This window comes from Magnolia sinica, chromosome 18 (genome assembly GCF_029962835.1).
Source record: "Magnolia sinica isolate HGM2019 chromosome 18, MsV1, whole genome shotgun sequence".
Lineage (NCBI taxonomy): Eukaryota > Viridiplantae > Streptophyta > Magnoliopsida > Magnoliales > Magnoliaceae > Magnolia > Magnolia sinica.
The window spans coordinates 47,856,931-47,880,375 of NC_080590.1; the positions used below are offsets into that span (position 1 = coordinate 47,856,931).

General features: G+C 40.5%; 1 protein-coding gene across 2 annotated transcripts; it reads right to left on the reverse strand.

Annotated features, from left to right (window-relative positions):
- Positions 1–1,640: 1,640 nt before the first annotated feature.
- On the reverse strand, positions 1,641–19,647 carry LOC131232265 (uncharacterized). 2 transcript variants are annotated; one of them, XM_058228499.1, is made up of 3 exons: positions 19,271–19,647; positions 2,996–3,103; positions 1,641–2,146 (listed from the first exon to the last, which is right to left on the reverse strand). In XM_058228499.1, exons 1-3 carry the CDS (start codon positions 19,571–19,573, stop codon positions 1,835–1,837), a joined length of 723 nt encoding a protein of 240 aa, XP_058084482.1. In that variant the 5' UTR covers positions 19,574–19,647; the 3' UTR covers positions 1,641–1,834. The 2 variants fall into 2 exon arrangements, with proteins under 2 accessions (XP_058084482.1, XP_058084481.1); XM_058228498.1 differs by lacking the exon at positions 19,271–19,647 and adding an exon at positions 14,916–15,280.
- Positions 19,648–23,445: the final 3,798 nt, after the last annotated feature.

Genomic DNA, 23,445 nt, shown 5'->3' on the forward strand with positions numbered 1-23,445 from the left:
AGTTGTGTAGGTCCCACCATGATGTGTGGGCTATATCCACACCGTCCACCCATTTTTCGAGATCATTTTAGAGCATGGGCCAAAAAATCAGACAGATCTAAAGCTCCAGTTGACCCCACCATAAAAAGCAACGGGGATTGAATACTTACCGTTGAAAACTTCTTTTGGGCCACATAAGTTTTGGATCTGCCTCATTTTTAAGCCCATGTCATAAAATGAGGTTACAAAACAAATGAACGGCTTAGATATAACACGTGTGTTATTCTCAATAGTTTTAAATGATAGTGGGTATATCCATTCAATATACCACCGTATTACAAACAAAACATGGAATTAAGCTTATCCGTAACAGGGGACAATCTCTACCAAGGGTAATAATTATGTTTTTTTGAATCCCATCCCACCTGATCCTTCCCAATGCCATGCCCCAAACATACCCCTAAGGTAATCATCTAGAATCCGGATGACCTCCATGATTTCAGATAGTTTTAGGACCGGTGCACCATGATGGGCAACAATGCAAGCCACTAGAACAAAAAACAAATCCATTGTATAAAAAATACATACCATATCATGAAATACACTGGAAGAAATTTTGCCACTAAACAAATAGGATACTAGTTTTATGTTTAACATATGCTGGATTGGGTTTCAAGAAAACTAATGATAGGACAACTAGAAAATACACCGACAAATTCAATCAGCAGTGATTGAACGTTGATCGAACATAACTGTGTCATACCAAAATCAATGGGAAATTGATGGACTGTCCAACCAATGCAGTAGTTGGGATCCAACCCATCCAACGTGAGGACAATATTTTTAAACTGAATTTGTGATGAATGCAGCCACCAAAAGCAGGGTAGAAAGATGATTTCAAGCTTCCAAAACCAAAAAGATTGTTAGAGGTTAGATAAAAGAGGCTAGCAGGTAGCTCAACATGGAGACTGGCCCCACGCCATTAGCTACATAAGAGCCACTAATAGAGCTTATACAGCATTGGGATGAGCTTATACAGGATCAAATCAAGGTGAGAGTGCTTGGATGCACAAGTGAATTAAATTGTAGTTATTAGTCTAATAAAGCAGAAATCATTAAATTGATTCCCTGGCATTTATATTGATTTTCAGCTCCAAAATGCAATTACATGGTACTGAGGTTGGGGCAGTGTTTCAAAACCCAAACAGATCCTAAACCTGCGGTTCAGTGGCCATGGAAAGCTGGATTGGTCAGTGTTTTCTTCCGACCTTAACCCAATCCGAATTCCACTGTGCTTGACCAAAACTGACCAAAACCTACCCAAATGCATGTGATTATTCCCAATCCAACCCAAATTTGCTCAACAACCCTTCAAATCAAGTTGGAGTTTCCAACCCGAGGACCTAACAACTCTGTTTGGGTGACCCAAACACAAGTTGCAGCTTTACCTGGTTATTCAAATTCAAAAGAACTGATCACCTACAACCTTTATGCCTTCATACGCCAATGTTTTCCTTGAATTTCATGGACAAAATGCTTGTGAAGAGGTGTTGCCGATTAACCTAAAATCAGTGGTAGGTGATCAGTCAGCAGGGTCATTACAGAAAGTACAGAATCTTGTCCGTGCGTGAACATGACCCAGACATGCAAGACATGGCCAATCAACAAAAGAAATAATCAAATCCATTAAAATCAGTCAAATTGTCGCGCAATAGTCCTCATAAATTTTTACAACACGCTTTCCATGGAAAAGATGACACATGCAGACAAGTTGTAAAGCAAGAAACAGATAAGACAAGAAAGAAATTACAACAGCAATATCCGGTGGAAGATGGATCTCAGTGTAGAAAGATCACTAGAAAAACCTGTTGTACTGACTAGTGAGAGAATCCCTGAGGTTGGAGTACAGGCCATAGAGGGAGTACTGGCGGAGATTGGAAACCTCATACCATGAATTGAGCACGACACTGTGCTTATCTGTACCCGAGAAGGCCAGCTGTATGCCGAGGCTGCAATCAACATTGCCCCCATTGCCTTTACAAGTGGATTGTCTGATTGCACAGTCCTGCTTGTTGAGGCAGACAAAATTAGTGTTCCCAGAACAAGATGCACATCCATCTCTCTTCCAGTACAAGTTCTGCAGCCTACCCTTCTGAAATTCAAATACCTGGACCACACGCACAAGAACAAAAATGATGAGATGATGTAAACTAAGGCCGCATTTGGATGCTGTGTTGTACTGAATTGCGGTAATTAGTTCAATGGCATCTTATGGGCAATTTGGTTACAATATTTTTCTCTGAGGATAAGCTATAATAGGATTGTATGAAGAGACTCTTCTGATATACCGCCAAATGCCCTGTGTACACAAGCATGTGTAGTTCTTGCACACATTTGCACATTGGCACATGTGGACACAAGTTTGCAGATTAATAATGGCACATGTGGACCATTTGAAGATACAAAGTAGCACATGTGAGTCGCTTGAACATGCACAGTGGCACGGTGTATGTTTATGTGGAGTTTGGCATGTGTGGGATGCCTGAAGGTTGGCTGTGGCACATGTGGAGTGCTTGAAGATGGGAGGTTTCGCTATTGGCACGTTAACACATGTGGCACATGCAGAACATGTGCAATCTATGCGTACAAAACATAGTTAAAATGAACTTTCCATCCAGATTGTCATGTACAACATTAACGACTAGTTTTATGGACCTCTCTCTTTGGTTTTATTGGAATTAATGCCACTATATGATGAAAGGTGATTGAAAAATCATGGATGGTGTCACTATCTGGACAAGGCTATGTGAATGGAACTTTTTGGGTAATCAAACAGCCCCTTGTAATGAGGGAGTAGCCCTCAAATTGCAGTTCCTTTCAAGTCCATCAAGAAAGTAACATAACTGCAAGAAGCCTAGTCTCTACTCGTGTATACTACACAACTAGGGTAATTGCAACATGGCCATTGACACTTTACACAAGCCAATCATGATAATAGATGGGATTGCAGCCTTACCAGTGTAAAGCTAGTTATGATGTAGGTACCGTTTGCAACAAAAGTGGGAGGGGATCTCGCTGCATACTTTCGGCCGGCAAACGCAACCATGTTCCCACCAGAATTTTCCTGGAAAACCCATATAAGAAATCCAAGTGGATAGAATTATTTCATACTGCAAGAGACATTCAAAACAGTAAAAAGAATTGCATAATTAAAGTTTCAATGATCTTAGTTGAGATACCAATAAGTACAGAGAGATTGACAACACAGGACAAAAGGGGGAAAAACTAATGATACAAATGAACATGAAACTCTTCAAGTTGCAGCGAGCATGATAGCTTCCTATTGTCAATATCCAGTGAGAGGATATCCAAAAGTTGGTCTCAAAACAGGGTTTTCTTGTGAAAGTAACTTCATGAGCACAAAATCATCATCGTCATCACCTTCTTGTTTCGTCCTCATTCTTAGCTTCCTGCCTTCACCAGATGAAAGAATCATCCTCAATCCACCATTTCCCAATAGAGCAACAAAGAAACTAGGAAGAAAATCAATAGCTCATCTAAGTGCATCCACCTCTGATTTAAAATAAATAAATAAACAACGCACAAGGACCCAGATATGTAAGAATTAGCACTCTCACCCTTCCATGACTATTCTTTTTTAGGAAAGTTGACAAATAAACCTAAATTTGACTCTATTTTAGATGAAAAATCCCTACAGTCCTGAAATAGGTCCTCTTCCTAAAAAGTCTTTATGCTTTTAGTAATGGCATTTTACCAAAGTCAAACCTTCTTTATGGAGGAAATAGCCAAAATGCCCCAAGATCATGATGTGCTCTTTCGATTTCTTTCTTCCCAATATGAGTTACTAAGAGATGGAGTTCATTTGCTTCTTTGGTGACTCATGATCGCCAGCATGACTTGCCCAAGGGCCCGCATGCACAGATTTTCTGATGATCTAAACCATCCATCCTCAGGGTGCTAACCATGAATGGGCCATGATCCAATAATCACGCCAAAAGGATGATCTTCACCATTGATTTATGGAGTTTATTATTAGCCCTTAAAAAAAATTAAAGAGAGAGAGAGAGAGAGAGAGAGAGAGAGAGAGAATAGACCTTGGAAAATGAAAAGGATAATAATAATAATAATGTCCTGGCAAATGAAAAAACAATTAACAAAAACATACCTACGCACATGAAAAAATGTTTTTTATTTTTTTGGGAAGGTTGAAAAAAAAAAAAATAGCGCAATAAAACCACAAATTTTCTTAATCTCTCCAAACCCAATTCGCCAACCTCAGAAGGAACCATCAGCAGCTCATTTTAATGTCTTAGCAAATACCAGTTGATAACAATTGGTGAAAGAGACAAACGAGCTACAACTTTTACCCCAATCTGAAAAGTTCTAATTACAGCCTTCATTGATTTTGTACGCCAATTGAAACCACCCAACAGCTGGACGTGAATCCACCTTCAAAGTTACGCTTCAAACTGTATGCTTTTTTCCATCATTGACAATGAAGTTCTTTCGAAGGCAACGAAAATTTTATTAAAAGAAGCACCGAGATAACACAAAAGCTAAAACCCAAAGAAAAACACTACGCCCCTAAAAAGGCAAACAACAATCTTTCAACCCATCTATAAAAGAGACCCATCTTGCTACATTTAACAATGCCCTACTAAGGACCCACTCCCTTGAGTTGTTCTCATTTCAAAGGCACAACCCATTCCTTTCTCCCCATATTGCCCAAAGGCTGGCCAACAAGCATAACCTCCGAAGAGGTCCTAGATTGCTTCTGAAGGCCCACTCCATGCCACGCCAAGAAGAGCCCTCCAACTGAGCTTGGCATCACCCAGACTAAATTGAAGCTCCTAAGGAAACCACTCCACACATGATGCGTGAATTGGCAATGAATGAAGAGGTGATTGACTGATTCAATGTATGATATACACATAATGCATATGTTAGGGATCACCATAGAGTGCCTCTAGAGATTATCCACAATCAGGACTTTTTCCTTTCCTACTAACCATCCGAAACTGCAGCCTTCGGGAGAGCTCCATAAGACCACACATGGCTTGTCTTCTCAGGCTCTCTACCCCTCCTTTGCACTGGAAGAGCACAGGAGCAAATCGAAAAGGTGCCAGACTTGTCCTTCTGTCAAACCATTCTATCCTACTTCCCTCCAACCAAGCTACACAACTGAATACGCCATAAAGGCAACACAAACTCCCCCGCCTCTTCATCAAGAAGGAATCTGTGAAAGGGAAGGGACCATATGACTTGATAGCAGATGTAAGAGAAAAATTGAGCCACCTTGATGTTACTTCGCATAGATAGATGAGCCATTCACAAAAATACCTCTTTCATGGAGCATTTGCCTATCTACACACATCTTGCCAAAAGCAACTTTTCCCCATTGCCCAAGGAAAAGCCGATCCCTTCGAATAACTTAGGGGTCGTTTGGCACCATCGATTTGCAGGGTTTTGAAGGGATTTCAAATCCCTAGCATGTTTGGCACCATAAAGTAATTGGGGGTTTCAAATCCCCTCAGAGAGGGGGTTTGAAATCCAAGTTGAAAGCTTGGATTACATCTAAAATCCTTCCAAGAGTTGCAAGTGTAACATGTGCGTCACTCGACTATTAATCTATTGGGCACATGGCCCACTGATGATATCCCAAAACAATTAGATTATCAATTGCATCAATATAATTACTTTAATACGATGATATGCGCCGTCCAAACATTGTCCATGTAAATCAATGGTTAAAAATCATTGGTTGGTCACTCGGATGTGATCTTGTGCTTATGGCCCATTCGAGACCTGAAATTTCATCATTTTCGGGCAATGTATATATTTCAACGGGCTTATTACAACCATTGTGTCAAACATTACATACGAATAGTAATTAGAGATATTAAAGTTGATTTAGTAATTAAATTCAAACCCCTGTGAATATACTAAGCATAGCTACTTTTGGATTACAGGGGATTCCGAATCCAAGGTGTCAAACACAACAGGAGGATTTCAAGTCCAGGGGGTTACAAATCCACACTCCCAAACAGGCCCTTAGCCTTTATAAAAAGTACCACTTTCCAAATGGTCGATGCTCTATATAGAGACTAGTACTCCACCCTCATTGACAATAAAGTTAAGCTTCAAACCATGCTTTTTTCCATCATCAACAATCTCCATTTGACTTCTCTTAATGTTTTTTTTTTTTTTTTTTTTTTTTTTTTTTGGGGATGATATCTTGATCAAGGAGGTATCCTTGGCATATAGATTTTTCCCATAGCATTCTCCTTGAACCACATGATATATACTACTTTACTGTGCAAATGCTCATGATTATCTAGTTAATATGAACATTTCTAATTGATCATAAATAAATAAGTAAATATGGTTAAAATGTGAAATATTGGGAAAATCAACCTAACATGCCCTAATCGAAGACAAATCAAGCATGATTTGGTGGATTAAGACCCATTATGTTGAGATACAACAAAAAAGAAAAAGAAAAATAAAAGAAGAAAAGGTTTATCCCCTTTTCCGATTTTTCCAAAGGTGGTCTAATCCACTTCAATTTGTCGAATCCCCCGCTCATATCTTGTGTTTTAATCCCCAACACAGGATTAAATATAGTCGAATAATGGGTTTATAGGATTAGATCTAGTCAAATGATGAGTTTCTGAGCTTCCTCTAAGGTTTATTTATTTATTTTTTTGAAAGATAACGATTCCTCTAAGGTTTAAATGTAGAACAAAGGAGAAAATAAGAGACGATTAGGAAAAAAGTTCTTCTAAAAAGGGTAAAAGAAATCAACAAGGGCCTTTATATGTGTCGGCTTGCAACTAATCAGTGTTTTAAATAGTGGTAGCGTGATGCGTAGCGCTCAGCCCTCTACTTCTATTTTTTAATTTAAAAATAGGACATATAATAAATAGTGGAAAAAGGGAAAAAAACTATAAAAATGCCTAAAAGATTATTCATTTTATCAATTATAAGCATGTTCAAATGATATATTAGTTATCATTTATCAAAAGCCAATCCACATATATAAGCCAAATCAAATAATTATCACATCAACAATTTTCTAAGAAAACCACTTTAATTAATAATGTCTAATTGAAAACACAAGTCACAATTATGAAAAGAAATAAAAATCTCATAGGTTAAAAGTGTCAAGTACAATACAAGTGTCACATTCCTCAACATTAGATACAAAGAAAACATGAAAAAGTAATAAAAAAATAAAATAGTAAAAAAAATACATTGTAGCTGTAGCGTAAGGGATTTATGCTATTTAGGACGCTACGTAGCGCTACAGCCACGCTACGCTACGGGCGCTATTACCCACACAAAGTTTGTGTGGTCATATGGGGCTCCACCTAAGGTGGTGGCATTTGTGTGGCTGATACACAGGAATGAAGGTGCTCACCGTCAACCTTCAAAAAAGGAATATGATCATCTTTTTCTCCATTGTCCATTTTTTGCACAGGTGATAGGGATCTGATATGGATGGACTTTCTGATCCTTAGAGAGGAATACACCTATTCAGCCCCACCTTGACTCAGGACCAAATGAGTCATCCGAGTCAGCATGTGTTTTAACCATGCAACAAACTTTTAATGACGTCCAACAAAAGCCTCAAGTCCCAATGCCCAATATATCACTTTTCTCTTGTTCTTTGAAAGACCACTATTGTCAATTCTAAATCATTGAAAAACTTTATTGTCCCATTCCTTCCAAATTGACCAAATTCCCACCAATAAGTGACAATTTCCATAAGACACACCTCCCTTTTTCAGAGTATCCCCAATTCCCACCAACAGAAACAATCTATACAAGTTATTGGACTTCTGGTTTTGGAAAGAGCAGCCAAAGATTGAGAGACATGATTTGAAGAATTAAATTATTATTTTCAACAGTTATCCGCTTCTGAATTAGTTCCATTTTCCAGTTTTTCTTGTGCCTATTTTCATTACTTTCCACCCATCAAACTTTGCACCCTTATAGCTGAAGCTAATTGATAATGTTGGCTGCACAATTCTCAATAGTATGCTTGTAAACAGCACGACATCAAAACTATGTCTAGGCAAACAAAGGCCTGGTTTTGCAGATTTTAATTCGTTTCTGCATCAAGGTCTTTGATGAGATTTATATTTCTCATTATGTGAGCAAATATCATATTTAGGCCCCACCCTTACTAGGAATTTTGTCTTCTAAATAAGTATTCAAAGCGTCTTTGTCTAGGGGTATGAGAAACTCCATGTGGGAGAGTGTGGTGATCCTTGGGTCCTCCTCCCTCAGGTGGAAGCTTTTTGTTGGATGGTGTTATCAACAAACAAGAATCTTATGCTTGCTCATCTCCAATGAAGAAACTTCGTTCTTCCCAATATTTGTTTCATGTGTTGGTATCCTCGTTCTTTAATATTAATAAAATCTTGAGATATCATATACATTAGTTTTTTTTTAAAGGTCGTCGCTGTGGTTTCAACGTGCCAGAAAAAAGACTAGGAAGGTGGCAGCAGAGAAGGCTATGGAAAATGAACAGGAAAGTTTGCATGGTGGGCAATAGTTGAGAGCCCAAGAGGGCAGCAGGGGTGGAGGTTACAGACAGTATTAAACAAGTAATGGTGGACGATTGGGCAGCAAAGGAGTGTTCATGCCCTCGCAAGCGCCTTGAAGCAATGGTGGATGGGGATCAAAGATCTGTTGAGGAAGCAAGGGAGTGGCTGAATGCAAGATTGGACCACATTCATTTCAATATGCAGATATGCAGGTTCTCAGAATTGCAGTTCTGGTTGGAATTCAAATCAAGAAAAGAGGCTGAGATTATGTTGCAGTGAGGGAATAATTTTGTAGAGTCAACCATATGTGCAGTTGGTAGATCGGAACTTTCCAGATGAGGAAGGAAGATGGGTGAGATTTTTGGGGTCCCATTAGATGCTTGGATGGAAGAGGTGTTGAGGGCAATGGTATCTTGGTTAGGCTTTGAGGAGGAAATCAATGCAAAGACCTTCGGAGAAAGGATTAGGGAAAGAGGGAAGAGCCTATCAGATTGTGGGTTGAAGGGTCATGTATTGATGTCGGAGTGGATTAGGTGAAGGAGATGTTAACAGAAGGCAAAAATGTTTGCTCTACAAGGGGTGTTTGTGAAGGAAAACAGAATGGAGCATGCTTTGGTGCACTGCAGAATGAAGAATATGTTGTAATAGCCAGGGCATAAGATGAGTGGTGGAGATTCTCTAGTAGAGGAGAGATTTGAATTTCAAATTACAAGATACAGGTGAAGGTTCAGCAGTTGAGGGAGCAGATTCAATCAGGTCAAGGTAACACCAGGTCCGATCAGGCCGTGACTGTGTGTTCCACCTTGATGTATGTGTTTTATATCCATGACATCCATCCATTTTGCCAGCTCATTTTAGAACATGAGTCCCAAAATGAAGAAGATCCAAATATCAGGTGGAACACACCACCGGAAACAGTGATGATTGAATGCCCACCAATAAAAACTTCCTAGGGCCCACTGTAAAGATTAGTTGCCATCAACCAATGTCACACAGAACTGGATGAAGGGAAAACACAAATATCAGCTTGATCCAAAACTTCTTGCCAAAAATTGTGGACCACCGAGTTTTTAACGGTCAAACACCACTGTTTCCTGTGGTGTGGTCCACCTGAGATCTGGATCTGCTTCATTTGTGGGCCCATGCCCTAAAATGAGCTGGAAAAATGGATGGACGGCATGGATATACAACAAATACATCACGGTGAGCCCCACAATGATGGCTTGACCGAACTTGGTGTTACCCTACCTGATCGATTCCGCTCCATACAGTTGAGGGGGCAAGTGGTCACACTGTGGAGCTGACAACACAAGGGAAGAGCACAATTTGGGTGGGAAGCAGAGCAATGAAGTAATTGCACATGCAGGGGCAATTAAGTCATTACAAAGGGTGAGCATAGCCCAGGTCAAATGTTGTCTTTGCATGTGATAGAGACGATTGGAAAGGCACAAACAACAACAAAGGCATGACCAACATGGTGTTAGTTGAATTAAGATTAGAAAAAAGGCCCAGAGGCCCGATTGCGAGATGTAGAAAAATCAGCTGGTGAGGGTAGGAACAGGATAAGGCAGACCAAAGCCCTAAACTGTTCCAAATGGTGCAAACAGACTGTCTGGACCATGGTGTGTCGTAACGGCCGTTATGGGGCCATAAATACCGTTATGTAAAGGTAACAGTGACAAGCGTTACACGTTACAGGGTCGTAACTGTCGTTACAACCCTCATAAAAGCCCGTTATGTCCTCTGTAAAGGCTAGTACGACCCCATAACAATCTATTACGGGGCTGATACAAGTTTTTCGGGATTATTTTTAATACACACACACACACACACACACACACACACACCCCATAACAGTCGTTACGAGGGTTGTAATGGCCACTATAGCCTGTACCGTAAAGGTAACAGTGATTGCCTTTGACTAGACAGAATTCTATGTCCACCAAGACCCACGTGTGCCCATACTTGGAGAGTCGTTATCAAGGTATTCCGTAATAGTAACAGTGGCCATTACTGCCACCATTGTTATCTTTATGATACGGGTCGTAGCGGTTGTTACGGTCACCGTAACGACCGTTATGGTCTATTTTTTTATTGGAAAAAAAAGAAAAAGAAAAAAAAAAAAACCTAAGAAATCTATATTTGCCCCATAATATTGAAAACATAATCCGAAAACCCTATATTTGTCCCGTAACAGACCATTACGGGGCCGATACAACCTTTATAGGGAGCATAATAGACCGTTAACAGCGATAATAGGTTGTTAATTTTTTCCATAATGGTTGTTATGGACATTAAAATCTCATAACGTGTAACAGTTGCCACCATTACCTTTATGTAACAGCCTTTACAGTCCCATAACAACCTTTACGGCACATTATGGTCCTTATCTAGGAGAGTGAAAGTAGAGTGACGATGGAAACAATGGATCTTGCAAGAAAAGATCTTAGAGGAAAATAGGTGACATGACAAGTGGGTTAAAAATATGATGTGTCGAATTGGCAAGATGGTTGGAGTTGCACTCGGGGAGGAGAAGAGGATATGCAGGCATTATGCAACTTCCTAGAGAGGGATAAATGTAAGCAAGGAAAAGGCACCAACAACACATAGAAAATGAAGAAAATGAAGAAAACGAAAGAAAAAGCAAGAGGGAACTCTAGAATTTTAATTCACCTGGGAATTATGACCAGATCAGGGGTGACCAAAGGATTGATTCTATGGGAAAAGGGGAAGACTAAAGGCTTGTTGATAGGGATGGCTAGGGGGACTGAACGAAGATCCTATCTTGGAACATTGAGGCTATGGGTTGCCCCCCATAAGAGCCCAAGTGAAGCAATTTAGCATGAGTTAGCATGGAAAGTGGTAACTTACTAGAAAATAAAAATTTTAAACATGGATGGGAGATTGTTTGTTCAGAATGGAGAAATCGAGGCAATGAATGGATGGCTCTGGATGCTATTTGGACATCCAAAGGTATACTAGATATTTAATATCCGGATATGTTGCTTCAAGAAGATTGCATGATTGGAGTTTTCTCTGTATCAATTTTATTTAGAGAAGTGAGCAGTGGAGCAGGATTTTCTCATCAGTGTATGGGCTGAATGACCAAAGCATAAGGCAGGAGTTTGGGGCATAATTAGACCTATTATACAGCAGATGGAATGCCCAGTGGTGCGTGGGAGGCAACTTCACTATCCTTTGGTTCCCATCAGAAAAGAAGAATGGAGGAACCATCGACAGCAATATGCAAGGTTTTAATCATTGGATGAATGGTCATGATCTTATTGATCTACCTCTAGGAGGGGTGAAATACACATGAACCAACAAGCATTTAAATAAGAGGTTGACTAGAATTGACAGATTCCATATTTCCTATCACGGTCGATTGGGAGGAATGGTTCTTGAGTGTAGTCCAAAAGGGCCTTCTATGTCCTGTATCAAACTGCCCAATCGTTTTAGAATCAAACTTAAATTGAGGCCCAATAATATCCAAAGAGTTGGGGCCTCTTCTATTCCATTTGTTCCGAAGGAGGGAGCAACGAGAGAGCAAGAGACCGAAAGACTTTAGACTGATCAGCCTCATTGGAAGACCCAACAAAATCTTGTCCTCGTTTAAAGGATGAGGAAGGTTCTAGATGATGAGATTTCTTGGTCACATGGAGCTTGCATTTATTGCAGGCAAATTCTTGATCAGGCCCTTATTGTGAATGAGTGTGTTGACTCCATGTACAGGTAAGGAAAGCTGGGAATCATTTCAAGATTGATTTGGAGACGGCACGTGATCATGTGAATTGGGGCTTCTTGTATTATATGATGACGGTGAAAGCAAAGAGATGCAGAAGCTTTTCTGTGTATTTGAGACAACCCAATGGGGTTGAATATATAAATATTACAATCATCTATACATGGAAAGAATAAACGCAGAATTCTCTATCTATAGAAACAAGATATATAAGGTATGGATATAAAAGGTATGTGAGCTGTCTAACATCCCCCCTCAAACTAATGCTGGTCATCGACAAGTAATAGTTTGCCAACAAGAAAAGAGTGACGTGCAAACGTGAGGGACTTGGTGAAAATGTCAGCAATCTGATCATGGAATGTCACATGTGGAAGAGAAATGAGCGCAGACTAAAATTTCTCGCGGATAAAATGACAGTCAACTTCAATATGCTTCGTCCGTTCATGAAAAACTGGGTTAGAGGCAATCTGAATTGCACTGAGATTATCGACATGGAGTGGAATGGGATTCTGTAGAGGAAAGCCCAAGTCTGAAAGAAGTCCACGTAACCAGATGAGCTCACTACACGCAGCTGACATCGCCCGATACTCGGCTTCTGTACTCGATTTGGAAACAGTGGCCTGCTTCTTATACTTCCAAGAGATGAGAGAAGTGCCAAGAAAAAGGCAGAATTCTCTATCTATAGAAACAAGATATATAAGGTATGGATATACAAGGTATGTGAGCTGTCTAACAGAGGGGACTTGGCTTTGGCTTGAAATGGAGGAATTGTATGAAGAGTTGTGGAAGCGTTGGTGTTTTCTCTACAATCACCAAAGGATCGCCTCACGCCTTTTTTCAAAATTTCTCTACTATCAATAAAGGATGCCCACATGAAGGCCTCTTTGTCATCTTTGGAAAACATTTGAGTCGAATGTTAGCAAAAGCAAATGAGGGTTTAGTTAATGGCTTCTGGCATGACATCATTATGAAGGTTGGTTAATGTAAGAAACACTTGAGTCAGATGTTAGCAAAAGCTTTATGGTATGGCATCATTCCAATGAAATTCACACATATTCCGCTTGGAAGACCATGGCCTTACGTCAGGAGGGTGGACCAGCACAAAGCCTATGAGGATACTGCCATCAACTCAAAGAAGCCATGGGGAATTGATGCAATCACACCCCACCCAACAGATACACATTCGAGATGTGTGCACAAGAAGAGGCCCATACGGGGTCCCTATTATTGTTTCTTCCTTAGAAAGTTATGTCTTATTAGGAGTTCACTTTTTGTTTCCGTATTGAGCTAAGATAAGACGTTAGATCAAATAAGGAAATTGTGAATTCTCACTCTATTAATAAGCCACATGCCATACATAATAGAGATTCATGATACTTCTTTGGGCAGAAGTTGCTGGGAGCTTTGTTTCTCTAAAGTAAAAGTATTGGGGAGAAGGATCATGTGAGATCCAGTGCAAGACTGGAGGACTGTTGAGCTTGCTCCCAATCATTGTTCTTCTTCTTACTTGTTGTGTGAGGATCTTCATACACACTTGTTTGTGATTTTCATCATTCAACTTGGTATGTAGAATTCTATTTCTGCAATTAATTACTCTATTAAACTCATGCCATTTTCTTGATCTTCCTACACTCTTGTCATGCTCTTGATCCTCCTTTCATTAAAAGTAACCTTAGCCCTGACCCTCATCATTCATGCCCATTCTATGGCCTTCTTGGCCCTTTCCGTTTCCTTAAGCTTTAATAAATGATGGTTACCATTCAAAATTGGCAAACTCCATGGCCAACTCTTGAGTGGAAGACCCAACTTCTTATGCGTATCTTCATATCGGGAACGCTTTTCCATTTTACCTATTCTTGCTCCTAATGCCATGGCAATTTGTTGCAAAAGATTGTGCGGTTGGTGATCCACATCACACATGTGAATAATCCAGGAAACTCATTTGACGACACACCCATGAAATTTCCTTGGACCAACATTTGGGTTGGCAAACCATATCAGGCGGTGGGCCACGCGTGCATTGAATATAGACAATTGGTCCTCCTTTCCAGCCACCCATTTTCTAAAACACATGGCCCAGCCTGATGAGTGGCCAGGGCTAGTCAACAGCGGCGGGCCCACCTGATGAAAGACCCTGGTATAACTTGCACGTATACCGCCAATTGGTCATCCTGTCTCCAGCTATCCATTTTCTCAAACAAGAGTGGCCCGCCTGATGAGTGACCAGTGCTAGTTCACAGTAAACCCACCTGATGAGAAACCCAGATCACTCACATGTGTACTGCTATTTGACCATCCTTTTTCCAGCCGACCATTTCTCAAACACGCATCGCCCACCTGATGAGTGGCCAGGGCTAGTTCACAAAAGTAACCCCAATTGGTCATCCTTTTTCCAGCCATCCATTTTCGGAAACACGCGTGGCCCGCCTGATGAGTGGCCAGGGCTAGTTTTCAGTGGGCATCCGATGAGAGATCCAGATCACTCGTAGCTCCAATCGCCTAAATACTTCTAGAGTTTTGAATAAATTAAGAAAAGAAAACGCAAGAAAAAGAAAAAGAAAAGAAAGGTCAAGATCGTGCGATCAGATGAAAATGGGGTGGACGGTTGGGATCGATCATACCGGAGAGAAGTTTCCGGTGGTGTTGATGGTGAGGAGGGAGATCTCGTCGACCTTAGGGCGGAAAACCGCGAGCCTGGCGGTGGAGGAAAGCGAGAGGCGGCGATCGCAGGGTGAGAGCTGAGTCTGGTTGAAGGAGAACGATTCACGACTCGAGAAGGCGAGTCCGAAAGTGAACCCGTCCGATTTCTGGATCTTCGTGTCAGCGCAAGGGTTGAACACAGGGTTGTTATCGCCCGCACGTGTCATGACCACCATCATGGCCATCATCGTTATGACCATCATCATCGTTTCCATGGCCACCATCGCTCCTCTCTCTCTCTCTCTCTCTTCCTTCTTCTTCGCTGCCGTCTCGGAGTGGAAAGGAAGCAGACCTGGAAATGACAGATGGCGCAGGGGCAGTTTAGGGGAAACGGATTGGCTACCCCCTGACACCAGCCCCGGAGCTGGTGGTCGGTGCTTTGTGGGCCCATCACGATGTATATGCTTCATCCATTCCGTTCATATATTTTTCTAGATCAATTTATGGTAATATATAAAAAATGTGTATATCCCAGTCTCGAGTGGACCACATTACACGAAACAGTGTTGAATGAACTTCGACTGTTAAAAACTTTTTGGGGGCCATAAAAGTATTGGATCAAGTTCCCTTCATCTGGGTCTTTATGACCTAATCAACGGGTTTGATGTCAAATAAACAGTACATCGGGCCTTAGGAAGATTTAAATGATGGATATCCAATTACTATTGTTTTCCTCTGGTGTGATCCACTAGAGATTTATATCCCTCCCATTTTTGGGATAAAGACATAAAATGATATTTAAAAATGGATGAAACACCTACATCATAGTGGGGCCCATGGAGCATCGACCACCAGCTCCAGGGCTGGTGTCAGGGGGAGTAGCCAATCCGTTTCCCAGTTTAGGTATTTAGGGATAGGACGCGGATTCACTGCTAAAGCCCTTCGCAGGAAGTTCCTGCGGAAGGATGGAGGGTGGGCCCAACGAGATGTTCGTGAGAAATCCATCCCGTTCATACGCTTTGAGAGATCATTTTAGGATCTTATACAAAAAGTTATGTGTATCCAAAATTTAAGTGGGTCACACAAGAGGAAATAGTGGGCATTCAGTGTGATTCGTTGAAACATTATCGGGGCCACAAAATTTGTATCAGGTAATTTTATTTTTATTATTATTTTTTTTTTGTATTTTCACTTCATCCAATTGCTAATGACCTTCTAAACGGTTTGGATGTCCTGTAAACATAGAAGTAGATTCCAGGAAGGTTTCAGACTCTCTTTAACCTTGGATAAGTCGGTATTTATTTTTTTTACCTCATGCGTAAACTTACGTATGACTTGGGGCCTGTTTGGTGACGCTGAAGGTTTGCACTTAACGCATAATGTTGAAAATGTTCAGCTTTTAGTGGTGTTTGTTAATGCATCCTTAATGTAGAAGAAGGAAAGTGCTCAGTGGTTTTTCACTTAAATCTTTCTATAACTGGAGTCTGGCTTTACGGTGAATGCGAAATGTGCTTAGTGGTCTTTTCATTAAACAAAAGTTTTTACATTTCAAAATAGCCCTTTTCAAGTGATTAGGGCGATATTTTTCTTTAACTTGTTTTCATAATACAAAATGAAACTTCTTTATGCTCCACCATGATGTATGTGTTTCATCCATTCCATTCATCTATTTTTAAAGATCATTTTAGGACATGATACCAAAAATGAGAGGAATATAAATCTCAATACCATACCACGTGAAAACAATAGTGATTGGATATCCACCATTAAAATTCTTCTAAGGCCCAATGTACTGGTTATTTGACATCCAATTTGTTGATTAGGTCATATAGACGTAGATGAATGGAAAAAACAAAGATCAACTTGATCCAAAATTTTTATGGCCCTTAAAAAGTTTTTGATGGTTGACTTTCATTCAACACAGTTTTCCTGTAATGTGGTCAACTTGAGATTGGGATATACTTCAATTTTGGTCTCATATCATAAAATGATCTAAAAACATAGATGAACGGCATGGATGAAACACATACATCATGGTGGAGCCCACATAACACTAACCATCAGCCATTAGCTGGTGGCAGGTAAAGCTGAGCATTTTATACCCGAACCGGTGGATTCGACCCGATCAGACCCAATCCGACCCGATTCGAACAGAACCGATGGTCAGGATCAGTCAGGATCGGGTAGCGTGATCCAGATCAAAATTCTTTTCGGGTCGAATCCAGATAGGCCCTGTTCCGAACCGACCCGATCCGAAACCCGATCCGATTGGATCCGATTCGGACCGACCCGATCTGGACCATATATATTTGTGTGTGTGTGTGTGCGTATTACTTTTACTTATCTTACCCGACTATTTTTTTACCCTACCCAAACCACACCTCTTGTCGCCGCGCCGAACCCTAAAAATCTCCAAATCGTATTCGGCTTCTCTACCCTACCCGCACCCGAAGATACTGTGGGTTTGGCTTGAAATGGAGGAATTGTATGAAGAGTTGTGGAAGCGTTGGTGTTTTCTCTACAATCACCAAAGGATCGCCTCACGCCTTTTTTCAGAATTTCTCTACTATCAATAAAGGATGCCCACATGAAGGCCTCTTTGTCATCTTTGGAAAACGTTTGAGTCGAATGTTAGCAAAAGCAAATGAGGCGTTAGTTAATAGCTTCTGGCATGACATCATTATGAAGGTTGGTTAATGTAAGAAACACTTGAGTCAGATGTTAGCAAAAGCTTTATGGTATGGCATCATTCCAATGAAATTCACACATATTCCGCTTGGAAGACCATGGCCTTACGTTAGGAGGGTGGACCAGCACAAAGCCTATGAGGATACTGCCATCAACTCAAAGAAGCCATGGGGAATTGATGCAATCACACCCCACCCAACAGATACACATTCGAGATGTGTGCACAAGAAGAGGCCCATACGGGGTCCCTATTATTGTTTCTTCCTTAGAAAGTTATGTCTTATTAGGAGTTCACTTTTTGTTTCCTTATTGAGCTAAGATAAGATGTTAGATCAAATAAGGAAATTGTGAATTCTCAGTCTATTAATAAGCCACATGCCATACATAATAGAGATTCATGATACTTCTTTGTGCAGAAGTTGCTGGGAGCTTTGTTTCTCTAAAGTAAAAGTATTGGGGAGAAGGATCATGTGAGATCTAGTGCAAGACTGGAAGACTGTTGAGCTTGCTCCCAATCATTGTTCTTCTTCTTACTTGTTGTGTGAGGATCTTCATACACACTTGTTTGTGATTTTCATCATTCAACTTGGTATGTAGAATTCTATTTCTGCAATTAATTACTCTATTAAACTCATGCCATTTTCTTGATCTTCCTACACTCTTGTCATGCTCTTAATCCTCCTTTCATTAAAAGTAACCTTAGCCCTGACCCTCATCATTCATGCCCATTCTATGGCCTTCTTGGCCCTTTCCGTTTCCTTAAGCTTTAATAAATGATGGTTACCATTCAAAATTGGCAAACTCCATGGCCAACTCTTGAGTGGAAGACCCAACTTCTTATGCGTATCTTCATATCGGGAACGCTTTTCCATTTTACCTATTCTTGCTCCTAATGCCATGGCAATTTGTTGCAAAAGATTGTGCGGTTGGTGATCCACATCACACATGTGAATAATCCAGGAAACTCATTTGACGACACACCCATGAAAATTCCTTGGACCAACATTTGGGTTGGCAAACCATATCAGGCGGTGGGCCACGCGTGCATTGAATATAGACAATTGGTCCTCCTTTCCAGCCACCCATTTTCTAAAACACATGGCCCAGCCTGATGAGTGGCCAGGGCTAGTCAACAGCGGCGGGCCCACCTGATGAAAGACCCTGGTATAACTTGCGCGTATACCGCCAATTGGTCATCCTGTCTCCAGCTATCCATTTTCTCAAACAAGAGTGGCCCGCCTGATGAGTGACCAGTGCTAGTTCACAGTAAACCCACCTGATGAGAAACCCAGATCACTCACATGTGTACTGCTAATTGACCATCCTTTTTCCAGCCGACCATTTCTCAAACACGCATCGCCCACCTGATGAGTGGCCAGGGCTAGTTCACAAAAGTACCCCCAATTGGTCATCCTTTTTCCAGCCATCCATTTTCGGAAACACGCGTGGCCCGCCTGATGAGTGGCCAGGGCTAGTTTACAATGGGCATCCGATGAGAGATCCAGATCACTCGTAGCTCCAATCGCCTAAGTACTTCTAGAGTTTTGAATAAATTAAGAAAAGAAAAGGCAAGAAAAAGAAAAAGAAAAGAAAGGTCAAGATCGTACGATCAGATGAAAATGGAGTGGACGGTTGGGATCGATCATACCGGAGAGAAGTTTCCGGTGGTGTTGATGGTGAGGAGGGAGATCTCGTCGACCTTAGGGCGGAAAACGGCGAGCCTGGCGGGGGAGGAAAGCGAGAGGCGGCGATCGCAGGGCGAGAGCTGAGTCTGGTTGAAGGAGAACGATTCACGACTCGAGAAGGCGAGTCCGAAAGTGAACCCGTCCGATTTCTGGATCTTCGTGTCAGCGCACGGGTTGAACACAGGGTTGTTATCGCCCGCACGTGTCATGACCATCATCATGGCCATCATCGTTATGACCATCATCATCGTTTCCATGGCCACCATCGCTCCTCTCTCTTTCTCTCTCTCTTCCTTCTTCTTCGCTGCCGTCTCGGAGTGGAAAGGAAGAAGACCTGGAAATGACAGATGGCGCAGGGGCAGTTTAGGTATTTAGGGATGGGACGCGGATTTACTGCTGAAGAGAAGTTCCTGCGGAAGGATGCAGGGTGGGCCCAACGAGATGTTCGTGGGAAATCCATCCCGTTCTTACGCTTTGAGAGATCATTTTAGGATCTTATACATGATGTGTATCCAAAATTTAAGTGGGCCACACAAGAGGAAACAATGGGCATTCAGTGTGAATCGTTGAAACATTATCGGGGCCACAAAATTTGTTTCAGGTAATTGTTTTTATTTTTTTGTATTTTCGCTTCATCCCAATGCTAATGACCTTATAAAGGGTTTGGATGTCGTGTAAACATAGAAGTAAATTCCAGGAAGGTTTCAGACTCAGCTTAGCTTTGGATCAAGTTGATATTTATTTTTTACCCTCCACGGAAACTCCCTATGACTTAGGGCATGTTCGTTGACGCTGAAGTCATGCACTTTAAAATGCTAAAAATGTTCAGCTTTTAGTGGTGTTTGTTAAAGCATCCTTAATGCGGAAGAAGAAAAGTGCTAAGTGGTTTTTCAATTAAATTTTTCTGTGTGATTGGAGTCTTGCTTGACAATAAATGTGAAATGCGCTTAGTAATTTTTTCATTAAACAAAAATTTTTACTTTCCAAATTAGTCCTCTTTAAGTTACTATGATAGTATTTTTTCTTTAACTTGTCTCCACAATACAAAATGAAACTTCTTTATACTCCACCATGATGTATGTGTTTCATCCATTTCATTCATCCATTTTTAAAAATCATTTTAAGGCTTGATACCAAAAATGAGAGGAATATAAATCTCAGGACCATACCACGTGAAAACAATAATGATGGGATATCCACCATTAAAATTCTCCTCGGGCCCAATGTACTGGTTATTTGACATCCAATTTGTTGATTAGGTCATATAGACCTAGATGAATAGAAAAAACAAAGATCAGCTTGATCCAAAACTTTTATGGCCCCCAAAAAGTTTTTAATGGTCGACTTTCATTCAACACTGTTTTCCTGTAATGTGGTCAACTTGAGATTGGAATATACTTCAATTTTGATTTCATTTCATAAAATGATCTAAAAATATAGATGAATGGCTTGGATGAAACACATACATCATGGTGGGGCCCACATAGCACCAACCATTAGTCATTGCCGGGTGACAGGGGAGTAGTCCGTCTGTTTCCGTGATTGCGGATTGGATACCGATCGGTTGAGCAGTGAGACTTGCTACTGAAGTTAGGTCACCAAGTTATGTGGCCCGATAATGATGTATATTTCATATTCACGCCGTCCATCCATTTGGAAATATAATTTTAGGTAAATATCCAAAGAATGAGTCAAATCCAAAGCTCCAGTGGACCTCACCACAGAAAATAGTAGGGAGAGTGACGGCCACCATTAAAAACATAAATAGGCTAAAAGTTTTTCAACAAGCTGATATTTATTTATTTTTCCTTCTTTCATGTTTGTTATAACCTGTGAACAAGTTGGATTTCAAATAAAAATTACGGTGAGCCTTAAGAAGGTTTCAACGGTAGACATCAATCTCACCACTGTTTTTTGTGGTGGGGTCAACTACATATTTGGATCCCTCATTCTTTAACTCATACTCTAAAATTAAATCTCCAGACAGATGGACAGTTTAGAAAAAGCACATACATCATAGTGGGCCATGGAACTTGATGACGTCACTTCAATAACGAATCTTGCTATTCAACCTGTCTGTAGCTAATCCGCGTCAAGTAGGATGAGGATTGGTTAGTGTTCCTCACACAAGCTATATAGCTGCTGTATTAACGTCAGCAAGTTTTGTGGGTCCCATCATGAGGTATGTGTTATATCCAAACCATCTATCCATTTGCGCGAGCTTGTATTAAAGCTTGAGATAGATAAATAAGCAGCAAAAAGCAGTGAGGGATTGAACGTCTACCATTGAAACCTTTTCTGGGGCCACGGAAGTTTTAGATCAATATAATTTTTATTTTTATTTCCTCTTCATATAGGTATTTGTGACCATATGAACATATTGGATGAAAAAAAAAACTTAAATAGGCCACCAAAGTTTTGGATCAATATGTTTTCACTTCATTCAATTGGGAATGACATTATAAACGGTTTGGATAGCATAAAAATATAAGGTGAGCCTTATTTGAAGGTTTTGTTGCTACTGGTGTTCAATCCTATATAGTGCATAGTGACAATCTTCCCGCTAAGAAGAATTGAGGGCCTTATAATGATATTTTAGTTTTTTATTAAGTATTTTTGTTTATTTAAAGTAAATATAATGATTTTATTTTCATTTAATAAAAAATAATTTCTTGATAATGCAAAACATTTCCAAACAAGAGATGGGCAAATGTGTCAAATTAACATATTTCACATATTTAAAATGTTTGTTAACAAATAATTTATTTTAGATTCATTACTTAATTTTTAGACTTCACACGTGATCATTAAATGCTAGATTTTTTTAGTTCAGACTTCAGATTTAGATTTTAGATTTCAGATTCAGGCTTTAGATTTCAGATTCCCTCCTTAGACTTCAGATTTAACAAAGGTAACAAAGGGGGCGATAAGGTTGGATGTCAAATAAACATTACAGTATCCATATCAAGTTATCAACGGTGGACATTTAATCACAACTGTTCTCTATGGTGTAGTCCAGCTGAGATTTATATCCGCTTCATTTTTGCTGAAAAATGAACGGATGACGTGTATAAAACACATAATCATGTAGGCCCACGTATTACCGATTAATAGCCACCTGGCCACTGACAGCGTCACTAGCCAGGGAACGGATTGGCTACTCCCCTTCCACCGGTGGCTGATGGTTGGTGCTCTCTGGGCCCCACCATGATGTGTGTGTTTCATTCATTCCATTCATCCATTTTTAAGGATCATTTTAGGACTCTATCCAAAATGAGAGATATATAAATCTCAGGTGTACCACATCACATGAAAACAATAGTGATTAGATATCCACCGTTAAAATGCTCCTAAGGCCCACTGTACTGTTTATTTGACATCCAATCTGTAGATTAGGTCACACAGACCAGATGAAGTGAAAAAACAAAAATCAGCTTAATCCAAAACTTTTATGGCCCCTAAAAAGTTTTTAATGGTCAAATTCATTCAACATTGTTTCCTGTAATGTGGTCAACTTGAGATTGGGATATATCTCATTTTTGGTCTCATGCCATAAAATGATCTAAAAAAATAGATGAACGGCATGGATGAAACACATACACCATGGTGGGACGGGAGAGCACCGACCATGAGACATTGGCAGGTGGCAGGGGGAGTAGCCAATACGTTTCCCACTAGCCAAACCGGGTCCAAATATGACCCACGACATAAATAACACGCAGGTCTCAAGTCCAACTGGTTGAACCATAAATAAACATTTACCCGATCGTTTACTTTCAAATGTCGTGTGCGTGAGACATCCATCCCTACCAATAGTTCTCACCCAACATGAAGATCACCACATGAAAAAATCAGCTATATCCTCTAATCAGGTGGACCACATTAAAGAAAAGAATATGTAACCCTTGATAAATATAAAAATACAATCGAATGCACTGACCTTTGACAAAAGTGAACATCGCGATGGAGCCAACCTATTGAATGGGTTCGATGCTGCTGGGACATGAAAAGTTGGAAGTTATTGGTGCAGTGGACTCTAACTAACGTTCCAACACGTTGGACGCGAAATCATCTCATATAGAATTTCTCGAAAAGCCAAAGTCTCATGGCAGCCTGCGTTTTGACGCCGAGGTTTCAG

What these genes read in the sequence shown, in the direction of transcription:
- LOC131232265 (XM_058228499.1), bottom strand. Translation starts at nt 19,573, where the DNA reads ATGGTGGCCATGGAAACGATGATGATGGTCATAACGATGATGGCCATG. An exon ending in CCACCGGAAACTTCTCTCCG is followed by an intron (nt 3,104 to 19,270) that starts GTATGATCGATC and finishes TGGGTTTTCCAG; the next exon opens with GAAAATTCTGGTGGGAACAT. An exon ending in TCATAACTAGCTTTACACTG is followed by an intron (nt 2,147 to 2,995) that starts GTAAGGCTGCAA and finishes CGTGTGGTCCAG; the next exon opens with GTATTTGAATTTCAGAAGGG.